At 40.3% G+C, this 20,087-nt stretch overlaps 1 protein-coding gene across 8 annotated transcripts in view; it reads left to right on the top strand.

The window, feature by feature from the left end:
• tnn (tenascin N) overlaps positions 1–20,087 on the top strand; it is a 47,202-nt gene that overhangs the window by 19,238 nt on the left and 7,877 nt on the right. Inside the window, exons 9-25 of one of the 8 annotated variants that reach the window (XM_027285505.1) lie at positions 3,947–4,210; positions 6,080–6,343; positions 6,706–6,969; positions 7,294–7,557; positions 9,013–9,276; positions 9,642–9,905; positions 10,152–10,415; positions 11,123–11,386; positions 11,705–11,968; positions 12,288–12,551; positions 14,055–14,318; positions 16,570–16,700; positions 17,589–17,727; positions 17,856–18,007; positions 18,205–18,301; positions 18,410–18,574; positions 19,165–19,328. In XM_027285505.1, coding sequence (XP_027141306.1) covers positions 3,947–4,210; positions 6,080–6,343; positions 6,706–6,969; positions 7,294–7,557; positions 9,013–9,276; positions 9,642–9,905; positions 10,152–10,415; positions 11,123–11,386; positions 11,705–11,968; positions 12,288–12,551; positions 14,055–14,318; positions 16,570–16,700; positions 17,589–17,727; positions 17,856–18,007; positions 18,205–18,301; positions 18,410–18,574; positions 19,165–19,328 — 3,752 coding nt within the window. The remainder of the gene's footprint in view (positions 1–3,946; positions 4,211–6,079; positions 6,344–6,705; positions 6,970–7,293; positions 7,558–9,012; positions 9,277–9,641; positions 9,906–10,151; positions 10,416–11,122; positions 11,387–11,704; positions 11,969–12,287; positions 12,552–14,054; positions 14,319–16,569; positions 16,701–17,588; positions 17,728–17,855; positions 18,008–18,204; positions 18,302–18,409; positions 18,575–19,164; positions 19,329–20,087) is intronic. The other 7 variants (XM_027285506.1, XM_027285507.1, XM_027285508.1 and 4 more) reach the window with 7 other exon arrangements.

The following is a 20,087-nucleotide window of genomic DNA, read 5'->3' as shown; positions in this document are numbered from 1 at the left end:
ATGCTTCTTTCCAGTCCACTATCATCTCCTTAGTCTTGCTAACGTTCTGGTCTTGACAGCGTTGAGTCAGGTTCTCTACTACCTTCAGATGTATTTTTATCAGTGATCAGACCCACTACAGCTGTGTCGATGGTATTGGGGTCAAAAGTGACAGCACAGACACAGCCGTTTACAGGGAGAACAGCAGGGGACTCAAAACTCAATTGTGGGGTGCTCCAATGTTAAGGCTGAGGGTGGATGAGGTGTTTCCCCCCTCCTCTCCAACCATTAAGTCCTTGAGCTTTGTGTGTTCTGGAGAGAACTATGATGTTAACTGCTGACCTGTAGTCAATAAAAAGAATTCTCACATAGCTCCTTTTTGTTGTCCAGATGGGATAGGGTGGTGTGGAGGTAGTGTGTTATGGTGTCTGGTCGGTATAGTCTGTAAAGCTGTAGTGAGTCCAGTGTGTTCTGGCTAGTGAAGAGCAGATGTGCTCTTAGTTATGTATACATAGTGTATGCTCAAAAGTTTGTTCTTTGCATCAGTCACTGGGGCTGTTTTTTGGTTTTACATAAGGTTACAGGCACGCCTAAAGACACAGATGGCTTCAGTATGGGAGTAATTTAAAAAATCAAAAACATAAAGAGCTCAGCTAGTCTAATGCCGTGTTTATCAAAACTGTGAAATTTGTATGGCTGCTTGTGCAGTAGATGGATAATGAGGGGATGATTTATGACGGCAAAAAGGTTCATATCATCCACATCATATGTTACTTCAAAATAGACAAGTCAGTCCTGTCATGAAGACTTATGAGTTGCTTAGGGAAAAAATAGATTGTTGGACAAACATGAAAAAAATCTGTGGTAGCCAGGGGACTCCACAACAAAACATATGTCACACCTGACATACTGTAGTCTCTAAAACATTGCCTATTGACACATATTTTCCCTCCGCTCCACAGACATACTATATGGTCCTAGCAGTACAGTGAGACTGTGAGGCTGTAAATGATAAAAGATGGCCTGTTACTGTGGTCGATGTCTCTGCTGAACATGCCATCCATAATGGATAAGCTGTTTTCCAAATGGCCAAAGCCACAACTCATGTTCTGTAGCCCGGTAGCCACTGACGCTATGGGGCTAGTGGGGTAGAACGTCTGGAGAAACTTGATCCATCATGTGCTGTGGCTTCAGAGCAAATGCAAGAAAGTAGTAGTAGTGTTTGGCAAAAAGATCTAATAACATCTAAAATATATCAGACAGCCATGACAGCAACTATACCGCCTATGAGAGCAAAACAAACCACAGAGGGTAACAAAATAACTCCAAAGAGGAAGAAGGAAAGCTTTGTTTTGAAGGAGAACAAGGCATAGTTGAATACAAGTTTTCCTCAGATGGTTTCAAACCAAATAACAAATTTAAGTTAATTCATAGTGAGGAATAAAAAGCAACAGAAGCCTCTTCAAACTGTCAAATGCTCTTAACTTTCATTGTTCATCTGGGTCGTCTGTTGTAAATCAATTTGAAATCCATTCATTTAATTTGGTTTTTATTGAAATAAGAGGACTTCTGTAGCCAACATCACTTTGGGTTAGGTATCACAAGCCAAAAGTGTGTAATAATTGATTTTTAAAAAGCTTTGGGCTGACAGTGCAGTTTTGCCTTGGCAAAGATAATAAATCTGCTATGGGACCTAAAAGCGACTGCTAGTGCCACTAAAATGAAATTACTACTAGTATTTGTGACAACCACTTCCAAGTTGCTGTCCAATTACAAAATGCAAATACAATGTGCCAGGTAAAACATGCTGCTGGGCAATACTCACGCATTTGTGGTGTATGCTGTAATTTATATTAAAACAAAGGTTTAGACTTGCAAAAGATGCAGTGTGTTTAGAGCGGACCAAATATATTTGGAACAAAACTGCTGTTGATTTCTTTCATAGTCTCCAGTATAATATTCATAGGATATGGAACAAACATTTAGATGTTTGGATTTAGAAGTGCACATGCTTGTAAATGTGTATATGTGAATATGTTTTTCTACATGAGTGGATTGACACCCTCTGTTCTCCCTTAGTAGCCACTTAAGGTATTTACACCACTGAATGACCCTTCATTTTCAGGCCTTGGAGGAAACACTCAATCCTCATAAAATAGAGCTATTATAAATCCCTTCTGCAGTTTAGCTCATGACAGACTGTTAAAGCAGTGCAAGCCTCAAGGACGGAGTGACAACAGGAGACGAGATGAGAGACAAAGAGGGGATATAGAGTTAGACAGCTGCATAGTTCCTTTCTTCTCCTGGACGCATCATCAATCAGTTTTCATGATGCAGACTGCGCACTGACACAAGACTGACCTCTGCCACAGAGGAATAATCCTAAATGATGATTGCTTTTACATTTCCTTTCGCTTCCTCTGTGTCTCTCTTACTATGCCTCTGTGAGTTCTTTTTTTTTTTTATCCCTCTCTTTGCTGCTTCTTCTCTTTTCACTTTCATCAAGATTTCCCGCAACGGAGACTAACACTCATCCACACACATGTACCACCAACTGCTCCGTCTGTGTCTTCCATATGTCTGCTGTGATTCCTCAAGCCTGTCGACTTTACAAACAGAGGCTCTGTGTTCGGCTGTGTTCTCTTCCCACTGCAGCTCATCCTGTGGAGCTCAGAGCACCGTGGGTTTCTCGTTGCTCGTGACTCTTTTGAAGAGTATCATAGAGCTCTTTCCTTAAGACAGAATACAAATGTTCTTTTGGTTCATTTGCCATCTTTATTGTCTATATAAACCAAATATGGACAACAAGCCTGCGTAATTTATATTGGAAAAATATAATAGCTGGCTCTGCTTTTTACTCACCTCACTTGCTTCATCCACACACACCAATTCAGTGCTGTTGTGGTGAGAGTTCAAACCCACTCTGTCCATACTGTACATTATACTGCCTCAATTTAAGTAAAATCATCCCTGTTTTGTTGAGACCTTTGTTGAAACAACAGCATCACTCCATTTAGGATGTGCCACAAAATAATGTATGCTTGCATGCAAGTGACAAAGCCCTCTGCATCTCTAGTATCTGCACTAATTATGATGGGAGAAAAGGGAGAAGTCAGATGATGTTATTACAGAGCAATGTTCACAGAGGGAGGAGGGATGGATCAACAACATGTTGGATTTTTTACAAAGCAGACATCTGTTTGTTTCGTTCCCAACCAGCAGTCAATATTGAACCTAACCACGTTCATTTTGTGCCTTAACAAAAATGTTGTCACCTCAAAACTCACTCAAAACTGATTTACGGTTTGTAATGGTTCTGGAAGACACAGACAAAGGATGTTGCCTTGCTGATAGGAGCATCAGATCAGATAATACTTCTACTTGGTGTTGTTCTAAATGGCATGGACAAACAACATATATAATATTTCAGAAGTCAAATTTGTTATGGGGGTTTGAAATCTATCTGACTGTATAACATAAGGAAGAAGTAAGTATGAGTACAGCAAACCTTATGTGAAAGTGTAAGTTACTGACACTATAGCCGTTAACATTTGTCTCTTTTAATGATCTTTTCCTACACTTTAATGTCGTGCTGTCATGCTAGCAATTACAGCAAGGGACTGATGGACAACCTTTGTCATTTAGATATGATGATTTGCAGGTTCACTAGTAAATTGCCAACTTTTCATTCTTCCCACTAGTTCCTCACAGCTTGTGCTTTTTGCTCCTATTACTGCCAGTACTCCTTTTGACAGGTACAGTTGCCAGTTCTATGGATTTTTCCATTTACTACCCAACCTCCCACTGTTCTTTTTCTTATGTTTGTTTTTTTTCTCTGTGCAGTTACATTATGCTTCTTGCTCAACTCAGTTTCTACAATCAATGTGGATGGACCTAAAGGAAAAGCGAAGAACAAAAAATCCTTGTCTGCTTGTTTCTTATTCTTTTTTTACCACTTCTTCATCAGACATCGATGCTCCTACCAACCTCATCACTACTGAAATAACAGAGGACACTGCGACAGTTGCATGGAATCCAGTCCAGGCTGGAGTAGATGGATACATGTTGAGCTACACCTCTGCTGAGGGCTCCAGTGCTGAGATCCCTGTAGGACGAGACAGCACCTCATACAGGCTGATTGGCCTGAGGCCTGGAGTTCTCCACACTGTCTACATCTGGGCGTTCAAGGGAGACAAGGTCAGCAGGAAGAGCTCAACAGAGGCTGAAACAGGTAAACTTTGAGTTTGACCCCTCCAATCCCAGGAGTGATGTATTTGATCTTTTGTGTGTCCAGAACAATTTAAGAGCTTCACATATGACCTTTATATAATTGCTGGATAAATAAGTTTAATGGGCCTGTGTTTGATAGCAACAAAGAATTCCTCAAGCGTTATACATAAGAGATAAACGACTACCATAAACGTTTTATCCCCTGTACACTGAATGACTGAGAGAGCACACAAGGACCTGTGATTCTCAGATATCTCAAGTGTTTCCAGGTAGTATTTTTCCCTTTCGTCTTTACAGCTGGCGGGAAAGATGTTTTAAGTGTGTCTTTTTCTTAAGCTTCTTTGTCCAAGACGCTCTTACCTCAAACAGCCCTGCACAATGCACCAATCATTTCCCTTTGATCGTCTGCGTGCTGGTTTTCTGCACAATTTCTTTGTCTTTTATGTGGTGCGAAGTAAAAAGCATCACAGTAGACATTTTGCACTTAGCACACTAACGCCTCTTTGCGTAACTGCCAAGAGGAAAACTTGAACTCTCACTAAAAAAAAAAGCTCTTTAACATAATGAGGCTGGACACCTCATTTAAAGGCAGTTTAGCCTGGGGCTGAATGTCTGAAAAGATTTTGCTTAGTCAGTAAAAGCAGCTATTTAGTTTCTCCTGTGTTCTCCTGTCTCTTAATCTTTTTTTGTTGTGAAGTTTAGCAGCTGTTGCTGTCTGCTTGCTTTTATGTCACTGAAAAAAGACAGCAGAACAATGCTTTGGAGTAGTGACTGGCGTATATACAAATCTCCAACAAGGAGACCAAAAACTTTTAGGACATACACACACAATAGAAGAGATGTGACTGTTAAATACATGTTTGAATGTAAATCCACATCACAAATTAATCATTTATCAATAATAATTTCTTGAATTTATAATTTAAGTATTGCACCTCTGCAGGTGTATGATAGTATGTGTAAGCAGGAGGACTTTCTTCTGTGCCACTAAGGCCTTGCGTTGCTTTTAGCCAAATCTGTAAATCTGGTTTAGTTTGAGTTGCTGCGTTTGCAGAACATACTGTACCCGATATTTATTATATCATATTTATTTTTTGTTTTTATTCAGTCTCAGTTTTCAGATTTTTCCTGGTATTTTTTGATGAGGGAAGCAGACGTGTTAGCACCAATAACCTTACTCATACATCAGCCAGTGCGAGTGCACATCAGTGCAAATATTTGAAGTGGCTTGAAACTCACTTTGGTAGCTGGTGTTGTTAGCAGTTGTGATCTTAATTAACTGTAACATGAGCACAATGAGGAGGAGACATGGTGAAGGACAGATGAGACTCTATACATATTTATAGTTTTCATCTTTGTGGTAAAATACAAGGAACATGTTTTTTACTTTTTTCTATTTATGGACACAAGATAAATGCAATATTCATCTAGAAACCAAATCAGTGATATTGTGTCACACAACATTAGAATCTATTGTTTGCAATAGTAGCTTGCATGTTCTTTATTTAACATAGCTCATAGTAAACTCATAGTAATCCTGCTTACATAACAATGTGAAATGACGTCAAACTTGGATCAAAAAAGCTCAACAAAATAAAATGACACATTTGGTTCTTTTTGGTATAATTTAATTAGTTCAACATTCAACAATTTTTCATCAGTTCTTAAAAGTTTAAAGGGACCAAAAAAACATCAATCAAATATTTCAAACACTTTGATCCAACTTTGATGCTTTTAACCTCTTACACAGTGACTGTTTGTGTTTAAGAGGTAACTACATTGAACTGATTAGTTCAGCTGTTTGTAGTTGTTGTTATGTTAGCACTGGATGTAGTGATGTTCTTTTTACTAACCATAACTCCCCATGCAGAGCTGGACGCTCCTACTAACTTCTTGGCCCAAGATGAAACAGAGTCCAGCTTCAGGGTGTCCTGGGATCACACCCAGGCAGAAATTGATGGCTACACCCTAACCTACAGCTCTTCTGAGGGCTCTAGTGGGGAAATCCCAGTCGGGTCTGACAGTTCTTCATACATGCTGGATGGCCTGAAGCCTGGGGTCCTCTACACGGTCTACATCTGGGCCATCAAGGGAAGCAAAGCCAGCAAGAAGATCTCAACACAAGCTGAGACAGGTTTAACCAACTAATGCCAAATCTGAGGTTAAATGCTCATTTAGGCACCATAAAGCATTTTGACAGGATAATTTCAAAGAAAACTAAGTTTTAAAACCGTTTTTTTTATGGTTACATGTTAGGTGGAAATTTCAATCAGTGTAATCAGTCGCCTACAAAATCAACTCCATATGTAGCACTAGATACTGTTTAGCTCTTGCCAAAGGTGAAACATAGAGAAAGGTGAGTCCAGCTTGAGCATGTCAAAAGAGCAGGTATAGGGATAAGCTGATGGATATATTGTAGGCTGAGCTACATTTCATCTGTAGTTTGTAGTTTGCATCAGTAGTATATTAACCGCATCCACTAACATCTTCCTCTAGAACTGGACGCTCCTGCTAACCTCTTAGCAAGAGAAGAAACAGAGTCCAGCTTCAGTGTGTCATGGGATCAAGTCCAAGCAGATATTGATGGCTACACCCTAACCTACAGCTCTTCTGAGGGCTCAAGTGAGGAAATCCCAGTTGGGTCTGGCAGTTCTTCTTACATGCTGACTGGCCTGAAGCCTGGAGTCCTTTACACGGTCTACATCTGGGCCATCAAGGGAAGCAAAGCCAGCAAGAAGATCTCAACACAAGCTGAGACAGGTTTCAGATCTAAAACTTTCTGTTTAAATCCAAAGCTCTCAATTATCTGACCAACTGATGCCAACATTTAGGTTAAATTCTCACTTAGGCACTATAAAACATTGTGACAAGATAATTTCATAGTTTTACATAGTTACAAAATCAACTCTATATGTAGCACTACATACCGTTTAGCTTTTAGCCAAAGGTGAATCATGGTGAAAGGTGAGCCCAGCTTCAGCAGTTTAAGTTGATGGATATACTGTAGGCTGAGCTACATTTCGTCTGTAGTTTGTAGTTTGCATCAGTAGTGTGTTAATATCCTCTACTAACATCTCCCTCTAGAACTGGATGCTCCTGCTAACCTCTCAGCTCGAGATGTGACAGAGTCCAGCTTCAGCGTGTCATGGGATCCAGCCCTGGCTGAAATAGATGGTTACATCCTAACCTACAGCTCTTCTGAGGGCTCTAGTGGGGAGATCCCTGTGGGACCTGAAAGCACCTCATACATGCTGACTAGTTTGAAGCCTGGTGTCCTCTACACTGTCTACATCTGGGCCATCAAAGGAAGCAAATCCAGCAAGAAGATCTCAACACAAGCTGAGACAGGTTTCAAATCTACCATTCTATGTTTAATCCAATTGTCTGACAATTGTCTGACAGGGTAGACTAATCACAATCAGTATGTTTTTTTGTGAGTTTACCAACTTATTTATTCATCGGTTCATCCATCAGCTTGCCAGCGTCACAGACATCCTTTTCGACAATAACTTACATGCCTTCAGCATATTGGACTAATCTGCAGTCTACCTTCAGTCAGTCATGCCTGGAGCATAAGAAGGCACTTTGGTCCATTCTTTCCAAATGACCAAACACCTATACATGCTATTCTTGAAAAAGAGAGATCCATTCATAGTTCCTCTCAGATCAACAGTGTCTTGACTCTGTCATTCAGACTGAGGTCAGCCAACATATTAGAGAACTATTTGAGTTACATGTATCGTACACTTGTGACAACAAATGCAGTATATATTGAGGATTAACTAGAGAAATGCATTTCTTCGGCTCAGCTTTCTCTTCACTAGCATGATCTGATAAAACATCTGCATTGCCACACCCAGTTCATGTCCATATTTTGTTGTTCTCTTTTGCTCTAACTTGTGCGTCAAATCCCAATTTTCTTGGATCCATGGGGCAGCAGCTTACTCATCTAAATCGGACAAGACACATTTGACCGGAAGAGGACAATTAAAAGCCTTGAAGGACTCCTTCCTTAGTTTGACAGCCTTCTTCCCTCCATCACCAGGTTCTTGGGCTGTCAGCAGTGAAAAGCACTCTACACCTTCTAACCACAAATTCTTGAAACTACTTCCATGATAGAGATATTAACCAGTCCACCCTGGATACAAGACATTTTGGCTTGGGATTAAACTCATTGATACTGGGCATTTTCACAAAAAAAAAAGAAATATGAATATTCTGAATAAACTTGATAATTCCAAAGTAGGATGGATAAATTTAGATTAAGTACTTTTGGCTGGCCTCAGGCCTGGCTCCAGGAGTGGGCTCTCATGCCCTTATTCCAGGCAAAATTCTCTTAGCTCTTACTTTTACTTTGACTCTATATGCAGAGCTAATCTTTTGACCCATAATCAATGTCCAATGAGACAAAGTGTAGTCAAAAGTCAGCAGCAAGTTTAACTATGGTTCTGATAAAAGACAGAGACACCTTTGGGATCCCGTGCTTTCTCTTACAAGCCTACCGCCTGGGGCTTTGTGTCTTTTTTCTGTGATGTACATTTGGGCTGTTAAAGGCTGACAGTGCTAGTGGGAGGATATAACATATATCATATCATACGAAGAGAGGGTGTCTTATTTTTCAGGAGGTGATATATGAAAGTAAATATAATTTCTCTCTTTCTAATTACTATCATATTACTAATGTTTATAGCAACTGCATGTCAAAAGAGTTCATTTGTTCACCTTTGGGTGAAAAATGAAACAAATCATCTTGTAGTTTGCATCAGTAGTGTATTAACCACATCCACTAACATTTTCCTCTAGAACTGGACGCTCCTGCTAACCTCTTAGCCAGAGAAGAAACAGAGTCCAGCTTCAGCGTGTCATGGGATCAAGTCCAGGCAGATATTGATGGCTACACCCTAACCTACAGCTCTTCTGAGGGCTCAAGTGAAGAAATCCCAGTTGGGTCTGACAGTTCTTCTTACATGCTGACTGGCCTGAAGCCTGGAGTCCTTTACACGGTCTACATCTGGGCCATCAAGGGAAGCAAAGCCAGCAAGAAGATCTCAACACAAGCTGAGACAGGTTTAACCAACTAATGCGAAATCTGAGGTTAAATGCTCATTTAGGCACCATAAAGCATTTTGACAGGATAATTTCAAAGAAAACTAAGTTTTAAAACCTTTTTATTTTGATGGTTACATGTTAGGTGGAAATTTCAATCAGTGTAATCAGTCGCCTACAAAATCAACTCCATATGTAGCACTAGATACTGTTTAGCTCTTGGCCAAAGGTGAAACATAGGGAAAGGGGAGTCCAGCTTGAGCATGTCAAAAGACCAGGTCTAGGGATAAGCTGATGGATATATTGTAGGCTGAGCTACATTTCCTCTGTAGTTTGTGGTTTGCATCAATAGTATATTAATTGCATCCACTAACATCTTCCTCTAGAACTGGACGCTCCTGCTAACCTCTTAGCAAGAGAAGAAACAGAGTCCAGCTTCAGTGTGTCATGGGATCAAGTCCAGGCAGATATTGATGGCTACACCCTAACCTACAGCTCTTCTGAGGGCTCAAGTGAGGAAATCCCAGTTGGGTCTGGCAGTTCTTCTTACATGCTGACTGGCCTGAAGCCTGGAGTCCTTTACACGGTCTACATCTGGGCCATCAAGGGAAGCAAAGCCAGCAAGAAGATCTCAACACAAGCTGAGACAGGTTTCAGATCTAAAACTTTCTGATCAAATCCAAATGTCTTAATTATCTGACCAACTGATGCCAAATTTTAGGTTAAATGCTTACTAGCACTAGATACCGTTTAGCTCTTAGCCAAAGGTGAAAATGGTGAAAGGTGAGCCAAGCTTCAGCAGTTTAAGTTGATGGATATACTGTAGGCTGAGCTACAATTCGTCTGTAGTTTGCATCAGTAGTATGTTAATGTCCTCTACTAACATCTCCCTCTAGAACTGGACGCTCCTGCTAACCTCTCAGCTCGAGATGTGACAGAGTCCAGCTTCAACGTGTCATGGGATCCAGCCCTGGCTGAAATAGACAGTTACATCCTAACCTACAGCTCTTCTGAGGGCTCTAGTGGGGAGATCTCAATGGGAGCTGAAAGCACCTCTTACATGCTGACTAATTTGAGGCCTGGTGTCCTCTACACTGTCTACATCTGGGCCATCAAAGGAAGCAAATTCAGCAAGAAGATCTCAACACAAGCTGAGACAGGTTTCAAATCTACCATTTGAATTGTCTGACCAATTAGACCCCGAAGAAAGGGTTATCTCTCACAAGGTAGACCGATCAGAATCAGCAACGTGTATTTATTCATCAGTTCATTCATCTGCTTGTCAGTTAATTATGTGGACCATAGCAGCCCAAAAATCCTTTTCATTAATAGGTGCAATGCCTCTAGTAGACTACTCTGTAGTCTTCCCTCAGTCATGACTGGAGCATAAAAAGGGATTCTGGCACATTATTTTCAAATGACCAAAACACCTTTACATGCTATTTTAGAAGAGTAGATAAAGGTTAGGCAAAGTTCTTATAGCTCTTGTTTTCACTGTGACTTCATAAGCAGAACTGATAACTTGACCCATCAGTGTGCTGTGAAATAAAGTGCAGTCAAAAATCAGTAGATATATACTTAGCTATTGTTCTGATTCAAAGCTCAAGTAAATCTCCGTGATCCCATGCTTACAAGGTTACTGCCTGTGACCTTTATATCATCTACATTTGGCTTCTTTTTTTTGAAGATATGATATATTAAGGTGAACATATTTTTTTCTTTTTGTAATTACTATCATATTACTAATATTAGTAGCAATTGCATGTCAAAAGAGTTCATTTCTTCACCTGTGGGTGAAAAATGAAACAAATCATCTTGTAGTTTGCATCAGTAGTATATTAACCACTGCACTAACATCTTCCTCTAGAACTGGATGCTCCGGCTAACCTCTTAGCCCGAGATGAAACAGAGTCCAGCTTCAGCGTGTCCTGGGATCACACCCAGGCAGAAATTGATGGCTACGTCCTAACCTACAGCTCTTCTGAGGGCTCTAGTGGGGAAATCCCTGTTGGGTCTGACAGTTCTTCTTACACGTTAACTGGCCTGAAGCCTGGCGTCCTCTACACGGTCTACATCTGGGCCATCAAGGGGAGCAAAGCCAGCAAGAAGATCTCAACAGAAGCTGAGACAGGTTTTGGATCTAAATCTTTCTGTTTAAATCCAAAGCTCTTAATTATCTGACCAACTAATGCCACATTTATGGTCTAATGCTGATTTAGGCACCTGAATTACTATTATTTCAACCATAGTGTAATCAGTTGATTACAAAATTAGCTCTATATGTAGGACTAGTTACTGTTTAGCTCTTTGCCAAAGGTGAAACATGGTAAAAGGTGAGCCCAGCTTCAGCATGTCATGAGACCAGGTCTTGGGTTGAGCTTCATTTCATCTGTAGTTTGTAGTTTGCATCAGTAGCGTGTTACTATCCTCTACTAACATCTTCCTCTAGAACTGGACGCTCCTGCTAACCTCTTAGCAAGAGAAGAAACAGAGTCCAGCTTCAGCGTGTCATGGGATCAAGTCCAAGCAGATATTGATGGCTACACCCTAACCTACAGCTCTTCTGAGGGCTCAAGTGAGAAAATCCCAGTTGGGTCTGGCAGTTCTTCTTACATGCTGACTGGCCTGAAGCCTGGAGTCCTTTACACGGTCTACATCTGGGCCATCAAGGGAAGCAAAGCCAGCAAGAAGATCTCAACACAAGCTGAGACAGGTTTCAGATCTAAAACCTTCTGATCCAAAGTTCTTAATTATCTGACCAGCTGATGCCAAATTTTAGGTTAAATGCTCACTTAGGCACCATAAAACATTTTGACAATATAATTTCATAGTTTTACATAGTTACAAAATCAACTCTATATGTAGCACTACATACCGTTTAGCTTTTAGCCAAAGGTGAAACATGGTGAAAGGTGAGCCCAGCTTCAGCAGTTTAAGTTGATTGATATACTGTAGGCTGAGCTACATTTCATCTGTAGTCTGTAATTTACATCAGTAGTGTGTTAATATCCTCTACTAACATCTCCCTCTAGAACTGGATGCTCCTGCTAACCTCTCAGCTCGAGATGTGACAGAGTCCAGCTTCAGCGTGTCATGGGATCCAGCCCTGGCTGAAATAGATGGTTACATCCTAACCTACAGCTCTTCTGAGGGCTCTAGTGGGGAGATCCCTGTGGGACCTGAAAGCACCTCTTACATGCTGACTAGTTTGAGGCCTGGGGTCCTCTACACTGTCTACATCTGGGCCATCAAAGGAAGCAAATCCAGCAAGAAGATCTCAACACAAGCTGAGACAGGTTTACTATTTTATGTTAACCCAATTGTCTGGCCATTAAAGCCTACAACTCCATTGAAATACTCACCTTACATATTGTTTTGTGAGGCCATGTTTATGTTTAATACATCATATCGTCAAGGATCCTATAATTAGTTATTTTGATAGGACCACTGCCTTGTAAACCCCATAAGAAAAACACATGGTAGACTAATCAGAATCAGCATGTTTGTTTAAAGTTTTCATCCATCAGTTCGTCCATCTACTTGCAAGCAGCCCAGAGATCCTTTTGGTCAATAACTTACTCAGCTCTTCCTGAGCAGTCCTATGCCACCTGGAACTACCCTGCCGGTCTCCCACTCTCTTTAGTCCATTCTTTCCAAATGACCAAACACCTATTCTTGAAGGGCAGCAGATCCATTCATTGTTCCTCTCAGATCAATAGTGTCTTGACTCTGTCATGCAGAGGTCGGCCAGCATATTGCGGAACGTCATCTCAGCCTCTTGTACTCGTGTCCACAATATGATAATTTCAGTTACATGTGCTGTTGGTTTGTGACAACAGTTGAAGGATGGACTGAAGATTGACTATGGAAATTAATTGCTCAGCTCTTACTCCTTTGTCGCTCTCCTTGCCTCTAACTTGTGTGTAAAATCCCAATTTTCCTGGATCTTGAATCAGCAGCCTACTAATCTGAACAGGACAAGACACATTTGACCAGAAGAGGACAATGAAAGGCTTCGAAGAACTGACAGCTTTCTTTATTCCAAATGTCCATCACCAGGTTCTTGTGGGTTCAACAGTGAAAAACACTCTTCACCTTCTAACAACAGCTCTTTGACTGTTTCCATGGCAGAAACATTGAACAGTCTTTCTCTCTGGATACAAGAAATTTCTGCAAGAAATTGAAGTCTTTAATACCATGCATTTCAGCTTCACTTTCTTCCTGCAACAACCACAAAAAAAAGCAATGTCTAAATGGGATGGATAGATTACATACCCCCAAAATGTGCTCTGTTCAAACCATTTGCCAGTATTAACCCTAGTTTTCAACAGCTGGCTGCAGTCTGGCTACAATAGTTAGTTCTTATGCCCTAATTTCATGCAAAAATCTCTTGTTCTTGCTTTTGCTTTGACTCTATATGCAGAACTAATCTCTTGACCAATCATCAATAAATCCTGACACAAAGTGCAGTCAAAAATCAGCGGTAAGTTTAGCTTTTGTTCTGATAAAAGACAGATACACCTTCGGGATCCCAGGCTGTCTCTTACAAGCCTACTGTGTCCTCTATATCATGGTAAACATATATTGTATCATATATAGAAAGGGTATCTTATTTTTTCATGATGTGATATGAAAGTAAATATAAATTACCTCTTTCTTATTACCATCATATTACTAATATTTGTAGCAATTGCATGTCAAAAAAGTTCATTTGTTCAGCTTTGGGTGAAAAATGAAACAAATCATCTTGTAGTTTGCATCAGTAGTGTATTAACCACTGCACTAACATCTTCCTCTAGAACTGGATGCTCCGGCTAACCTCTTAGCCCGAGATGAAACAGAGTCCAGCTTCAGGGTGTCCTGGGATCCTGTCCAAGCAGATATTGATGGCTACGTCCTAACCTACAGCTCTTCTGAGGGCTCAAGTGAGGAAATCCCAGTTGCATCTGACAGCACCTCTTACATGCTGACTGGCCTGAGGCCTGGAGTCCTCTACACTGTCTACATCTGGGCCATCAAAGGAAGCAAAGCCACCAGGAAGATTTCAACAAGAGCTGAGACAGGTTAATACACTACAAACAGGCAGGGTTTTCTTTTGGTAAAAGTTCCCTTTCTCTCGAAATAACAGTTCCATCATTTAAGATCTTAAAAAGATAATCTTATCCGTCTGGATTTCTCTTTTCAGATGTAAGTATTCACAAGCAAAGCAGCACTTTTTTTATCTAGTGAAGCTTCAATCTGATGTTTTTATAAGCCAACTATGAGAATTGCCATCCTGGTAATGTTAAAATCCAAATTCAAAATTTGATTTTAAATCCACGTAAGACTGAAGCAGACAGTATCTGAATTGTTTTTAAATATCTGGCTTGCTAGCACCACAGCTGTGGCACTGTTTAAAAAAATGCTGTGTTCATAGCACAAAGCTGTCTTTCAGTAACCAGTTCCACATATCTTTGCAACCTCACACAACCTCAAACAGGTCACTGCTCGATTACTGTTAATAACAAACTGAGATTGCTGATAAGAATTTTCAGTCTGCCAGGGTCTGCTACATGTGGTCCTAGTTTGGGGGAATGTTGGTTCTACATAAGCAGGAACTTGGAGCAGTATTATGAAAAGATGCAGTGAAGTTTCTGCTTTTCAGATGAAGAGAACAAGAACTACAGTTATTTTGTCCCTATAGACTTGATACGTAATCCCACGATTCCAATTTATGCTGAAAAATTGCATTAGGTTCCTACAATTGTGTGTTTATTTTACTTCTCTAATGATGTTATATTTGACAATACTGGACACACTAATATTCACTAGGGTCGGGTTGAGTATCACAGGTCAGGGAATAAATCTGGGTTGTTTTGATGGGAAGTGCAAGGTTATACACTAATTGTGTATAAAGTCTCAAAAGTAGTTGTTGAGTTGTGCTATAATAAGCCACCACATTTTGTAGATGCCTGCAAACCAAGTGAACTTGAAAACTGCTTTATTTATTCATTTAACACTAATGATGCTCTTGATTTATGCACACACAAAACAGTAATCCACCGATTCTTACACTACATCACGTTTGATTTACTGAACTGTAAATTTCTTACAAAGTCTGAATTAGTTCATGTTGAACCTCAAAACTACCATGAAAGCACCAAAACCGGCAGGAATTTTTCTCGCATGCCAGGCCAGGACATCGGGTATGTCTAACTTGGTGTGGGGTAAAAATAGCAACAGCAGCAACACATGGTGAACGGATTACAACAGGGGTATCTTTGTGTGAGCCAGATGATCTGTAAAATCACCTGGGAGCTCTAAGTGAAAGCTGGATCTTTTTCAATAAGGCAGCAAATGGTCGAGTTTTGGATTATAAACTTGTCTCGTCGTAACTCATTAGAAACCCTCTGTGGCTACAGAGCAATACAGTGCTGGGTTCATATAGGAAAGACATTGTGTCAAAAGACCTCATCCGGGAAACATAAAAGCACGTGTTATTACATTTGTGACTTGATCGTAACAAGCACCATTAATATGTCAGTTAAAACTGTCTCAGACAACATCACTGCATTTCACAGACTAATGATACCAAAAGTACTACTAAATGTGTCACTGTTCACACTACTTTCTCCATTTACAATTTAATTACCAGAAAAGTGCTTTGTGTTTCGTTAAACTGACAATTGGATGGTGCCTGAATATAAACAGATGGTAGTGTTTTTACAAGAAGAGGACTGAAAGTATGACTCTTTGTTTGGGCTGGTTTTGTACCTCATGGTGACATGAGCTTCTTCTAATTTCTTGAGCCACAGGAGGTTGAGGCTCCCACTGTTTACTGGCATCTTCACGTCAGACAAAATATTTCACCGCCTGTTGCAGGTTAAACCTCTGAAGCATTTAAATAAGGTGGAGGATAAGTGCCAGTTTATCTACAGAGGCAAATTGTAACTCTGCAGGCGCGTCTGTAGTCGTCTCTGGTGTCACGCTTCAGGTGGAGAGAGGCTGCAGCGTCAGATACATTAATGCAGCATTTATCATTGAGGTAGATAAAGGGATTAAAGGATGAATACTCCATCATAAAGTTATGTGTTTGTGTGAGTATGAGAAAAGGTTTGCACTCTAAAAACTGAAGCACAAACAATATGTACAAATAACAGAGAGCAGACTAAAATGGCAATTTAACAAAAACATTAACACATCTGTTTAATTCAAGACTCTGTTTTTCTTTCATGTCCCTCACAGTTTCTTCCCTGAGTTTTAGTAAACAAACTCAAGTGCGAGCTGCCTTGTTCTTGAGCTTTAATCCATTCTGATTTACATTCCAATCCACAGACATCGATGCCCCTAAGGACCTGAAGGCAACAGATGTGACGTTGGACGCTGCTGTTTTGAACTGGATCGCTCCTCTCGCTGACATTGAGGGGTACATCCTCACCTACAGAGATGAGGATGGCAACATGAAGGTACTTAACCACAACGTTTGACACGTTTTCCTCACCCAAACAGAGAGACGCAACAGCAAAAGGTATTTATTCGCATGTTAAGACCGTATGTGTAATAAAAAGTAATGCACTTGAAAAGTGAACTACAAAGTTTTGCTTCTATTTTCTTCATAATATTTTATAATAATAATAACATGCTGAGAATATATACAAGGTGTGCATACATATAAGTGTTTGTCTAGGCAAAATGAGCTTTTCTACAAGGCAATAATGCCACCGAGATATCAACTCTTTGTGCCTCTGACATAAGCTATTCCATATTAGGGTATATTAGATGTTATTTATTATATAACTTTTACATTACATTTCAAAGAACATGTCATCATATGGAAAAATGGAGGAGTGTGGAGGAGGATGCAAAAATCTTTTATTCTGCATTGGGTAAAAGCAGAGCTGCAGTTATGTTGATGATCCTGTGATCCAAATATGAATACTGAACTATGAATAGATTTTAAGTCCTCGATTTTGTCTTTACAAGCATGTAAATACTATTTGTAAAACTCAATTCACTGTTTCAAATAGGCTGAGGCTACATTAAAGGTGGATGCTCAATTGAAGCTCTGTAGAACGCTGACCTCTTGTGGTCAAAAATAAAATGCATCGACTGGAAGTCATTTGAAGCACTTAAATGAGGTGATTGATCTTGATACCTTTTAAAGATTTTATAAGAATTGAGAAGCCCGTTCAGTGCTTGTCTCTAATTAAATTTCAAGACAGTATCATCACTCATACGGTGAACTTGATCGAAGGCCACATTATACACTGCACATTTTATAGGACAGCTACATCACTTTATAATTTAAAGAGTGTTCAGTAAGATTAACTGCAATTGTTGTTTATTGTGGTCAGACGGTTGAAAAGCAGCTCGGAGCCAGCGAAAGCAGTTTATCTCTATCCAGTTTGGAGATGGGGAAGAGATACATCGTCACCATCATTGCCTACAGGGGGAACAAGAGGAGCAAGGTCACACAGACCATCTTCAAAACAGGTCTATATACTTACTGAGTCACTTCTGCAGATTACCTGTATGATGTTCTTTCCTGTTGGCATCTTTTCTTTGCAACATATGGCACCACGACTATTAAATTAACATGAATAATGTCATCACGTCCTTAGTTGGCCTGCTCTACCCCTTCCCCATGGACTGCTTTCAGATGATGAAGAATGGCTTTAAGAAGAGTGGTATCTACACCGTCTATATTAACAATGATCGCTCTAAGCCAATTGAGGTTTACTGCGACATGGAAACCGACGGAGGCGGCTGGCTGGTATGAATTATTGAGCAAAATATGGGAAAATATGTTTTGAGTAAGGTTTGAGAATAATAATGATAGTGTATACATATACTACTCAGTCTGTGAAAACAGTGTTATGTCTTCTGTGGCTTTTCAAAGTCGCCTTATGGGTATTATAGGCTTACAACTTGATGGAAATGCTGTACTAATTCACTGGAGTGCCCCTTTAGGTGCTCCAGCGACGTAACATTGGCAAGCTGGACTTTTTCAAACGTTGGAGACAGTACATAGCAGGTTTTGGCAACATGACAGAGGAGTTTTGGATTGGTGAGTGCTCCACTGTTCTGTCTGTTTTATATTCAGACGTGGAATTATTCACATATGAACAGTTTTTTCTTCTGTCTTTTATAATATCTGTCTGGTTGTCTCCTCCAGGTCTGGATAAGATATATGAACTCACCAATACTCCTACTCAGTATGATCTGAGATTCGACTTGGGCCTGGGCTCAGAGAGAGTCTATGCCGTGTATGACAACTTTAAGATTGCGCCGGTCAAACAGAAGTTCAAACTCACTATTGGCAAATACAGTGGGAACGCAGGTGGGCCTTTTGCTTCTAAAGTCTTTGCAAAACTACCAGCAATTCACAAGACTGACACTGAGAAGACAGCATGAGAGGCTAACATTTTTTTCCCTGACACTTTGTTCAAACAGAAGGAGTTATAGGAGGAGGAGAGGGCAATGAGATAGACAGGGGTGGGAATACTGGAGTTTCAAATAGTTGGCACCCCACACATTATCCTGCGGGGTGCTGAGAAAGCAAATACACATCAGCAGTAGGTGGAATATTTGTTTCAGAAACTTCGGTGAAACTTCAGACAGTAGCTGTACAGGGAGTGCTGTATCTGAAGACGGCAGGGTTTTAGTAAGCTTTGAAGCCAGACAGATACAGACACACAGCAAGTGGGATGCTGTGTCTACACATACCAGAGTGTGCTGAAACAACATATAGTGTATTGCTCTATATTTGGCATTTTAATAAAAAAAATTCAGGGAACACGGAAAAGAAAACGGAGGGAGCAGCAAAAGACAGAATATATATGTGGCTAGAGGAAGGCTGAACTGCATACAGCATGTTTATGATTTATAATCTACTAATTATGATTGTTAATTATTGTTGATGATCCCCAGGTGATGCCATGACCTACCACCAAGGCCGGCCCTGGACTACCATTGACTCAGATAATGACATCGCCCTGAGTAACTGTGCTCTGGCCCACCGTGGTGCCTGGTGGTACAAAAACTGTCACCTGGCCAACCTGAATGGAAAATGGGGAGACAACAGGCACAGTGTGGTGAGTGAGCAGAGAGGCAGCTCTGCACTGGATCCTGCATGATGAAGTATTAAAGTCAACTCCTGCGGTGTAGCTTCTCACCAACAGGTGGCACTGATAGTATTATGTGATGGCAGATTTATACTAACCTAAGTCTTTAAATCCTTGGAATGAGGCTGTCAAGCATCACGCCCTCACTCCATCCTTAACAGTAAATTTATTTATTCTTCAACTTTGTGTGAAGTTCTAGCATTTAAATCTAAGTTAAATTAAGCTGTGCTGTTGTCTGATATTTCATACTTGTGAATAATAATGCAAGTGTTGGATTCAGCATGGCAAACAAAGGGAATCCTCTTCAGCTCAAAATATCAGTGTTGTTCTAGATTATTTCAGCCGTTGTTGAAAGTTTCAACGATTGATTTTAGTTACAAAGTAAGTGAGTTCTTTCTTTAGAGCAAAATCATTTGGCAGTTTCACAGCGACCACTCACAAATCTGCTTCTCCTGTCACGACTTAATGATAAATGACAAATCCTACTAACCCACTTCATCACTGTTTTTTCGAGATTCTTTCTAAACTTACAAAAAACTAAGTGCTTACCAGTACGCTGTTTCCTGGTCGACAATCAAAGACAGCCTCACTCCAGCCCAATTCTAGTTGTTTTATGTTGGATCGTTGAGGTGAAGCAGAAATGGCCTGAATCCATCAGCAGTGATAAGAAAACACATTTCTCACACCAGCTATAAACCATAAGTGTTTTTTTTTTTTTTTACCAGGCTG

The sequence above is a fragment of the Larimichthys crocea genome, chromosome XII (assembly GCF_000972845.2).
Source record: "Larimichthys crocea isolate SSNF chromosome XII, L_crocea_2.0, whole genome shotgun sequence".
NCBI lineage: Eukaryota > Metazoa > Chordata > Actinopteri > Sciaenidae > Larimichthys > Larimichthys crocea.
The sequence above is the reverse complement of the archived record's forward strand: the minus strand, read 5'-3'. Positions and strand labels throughout refer to the sequence as shown.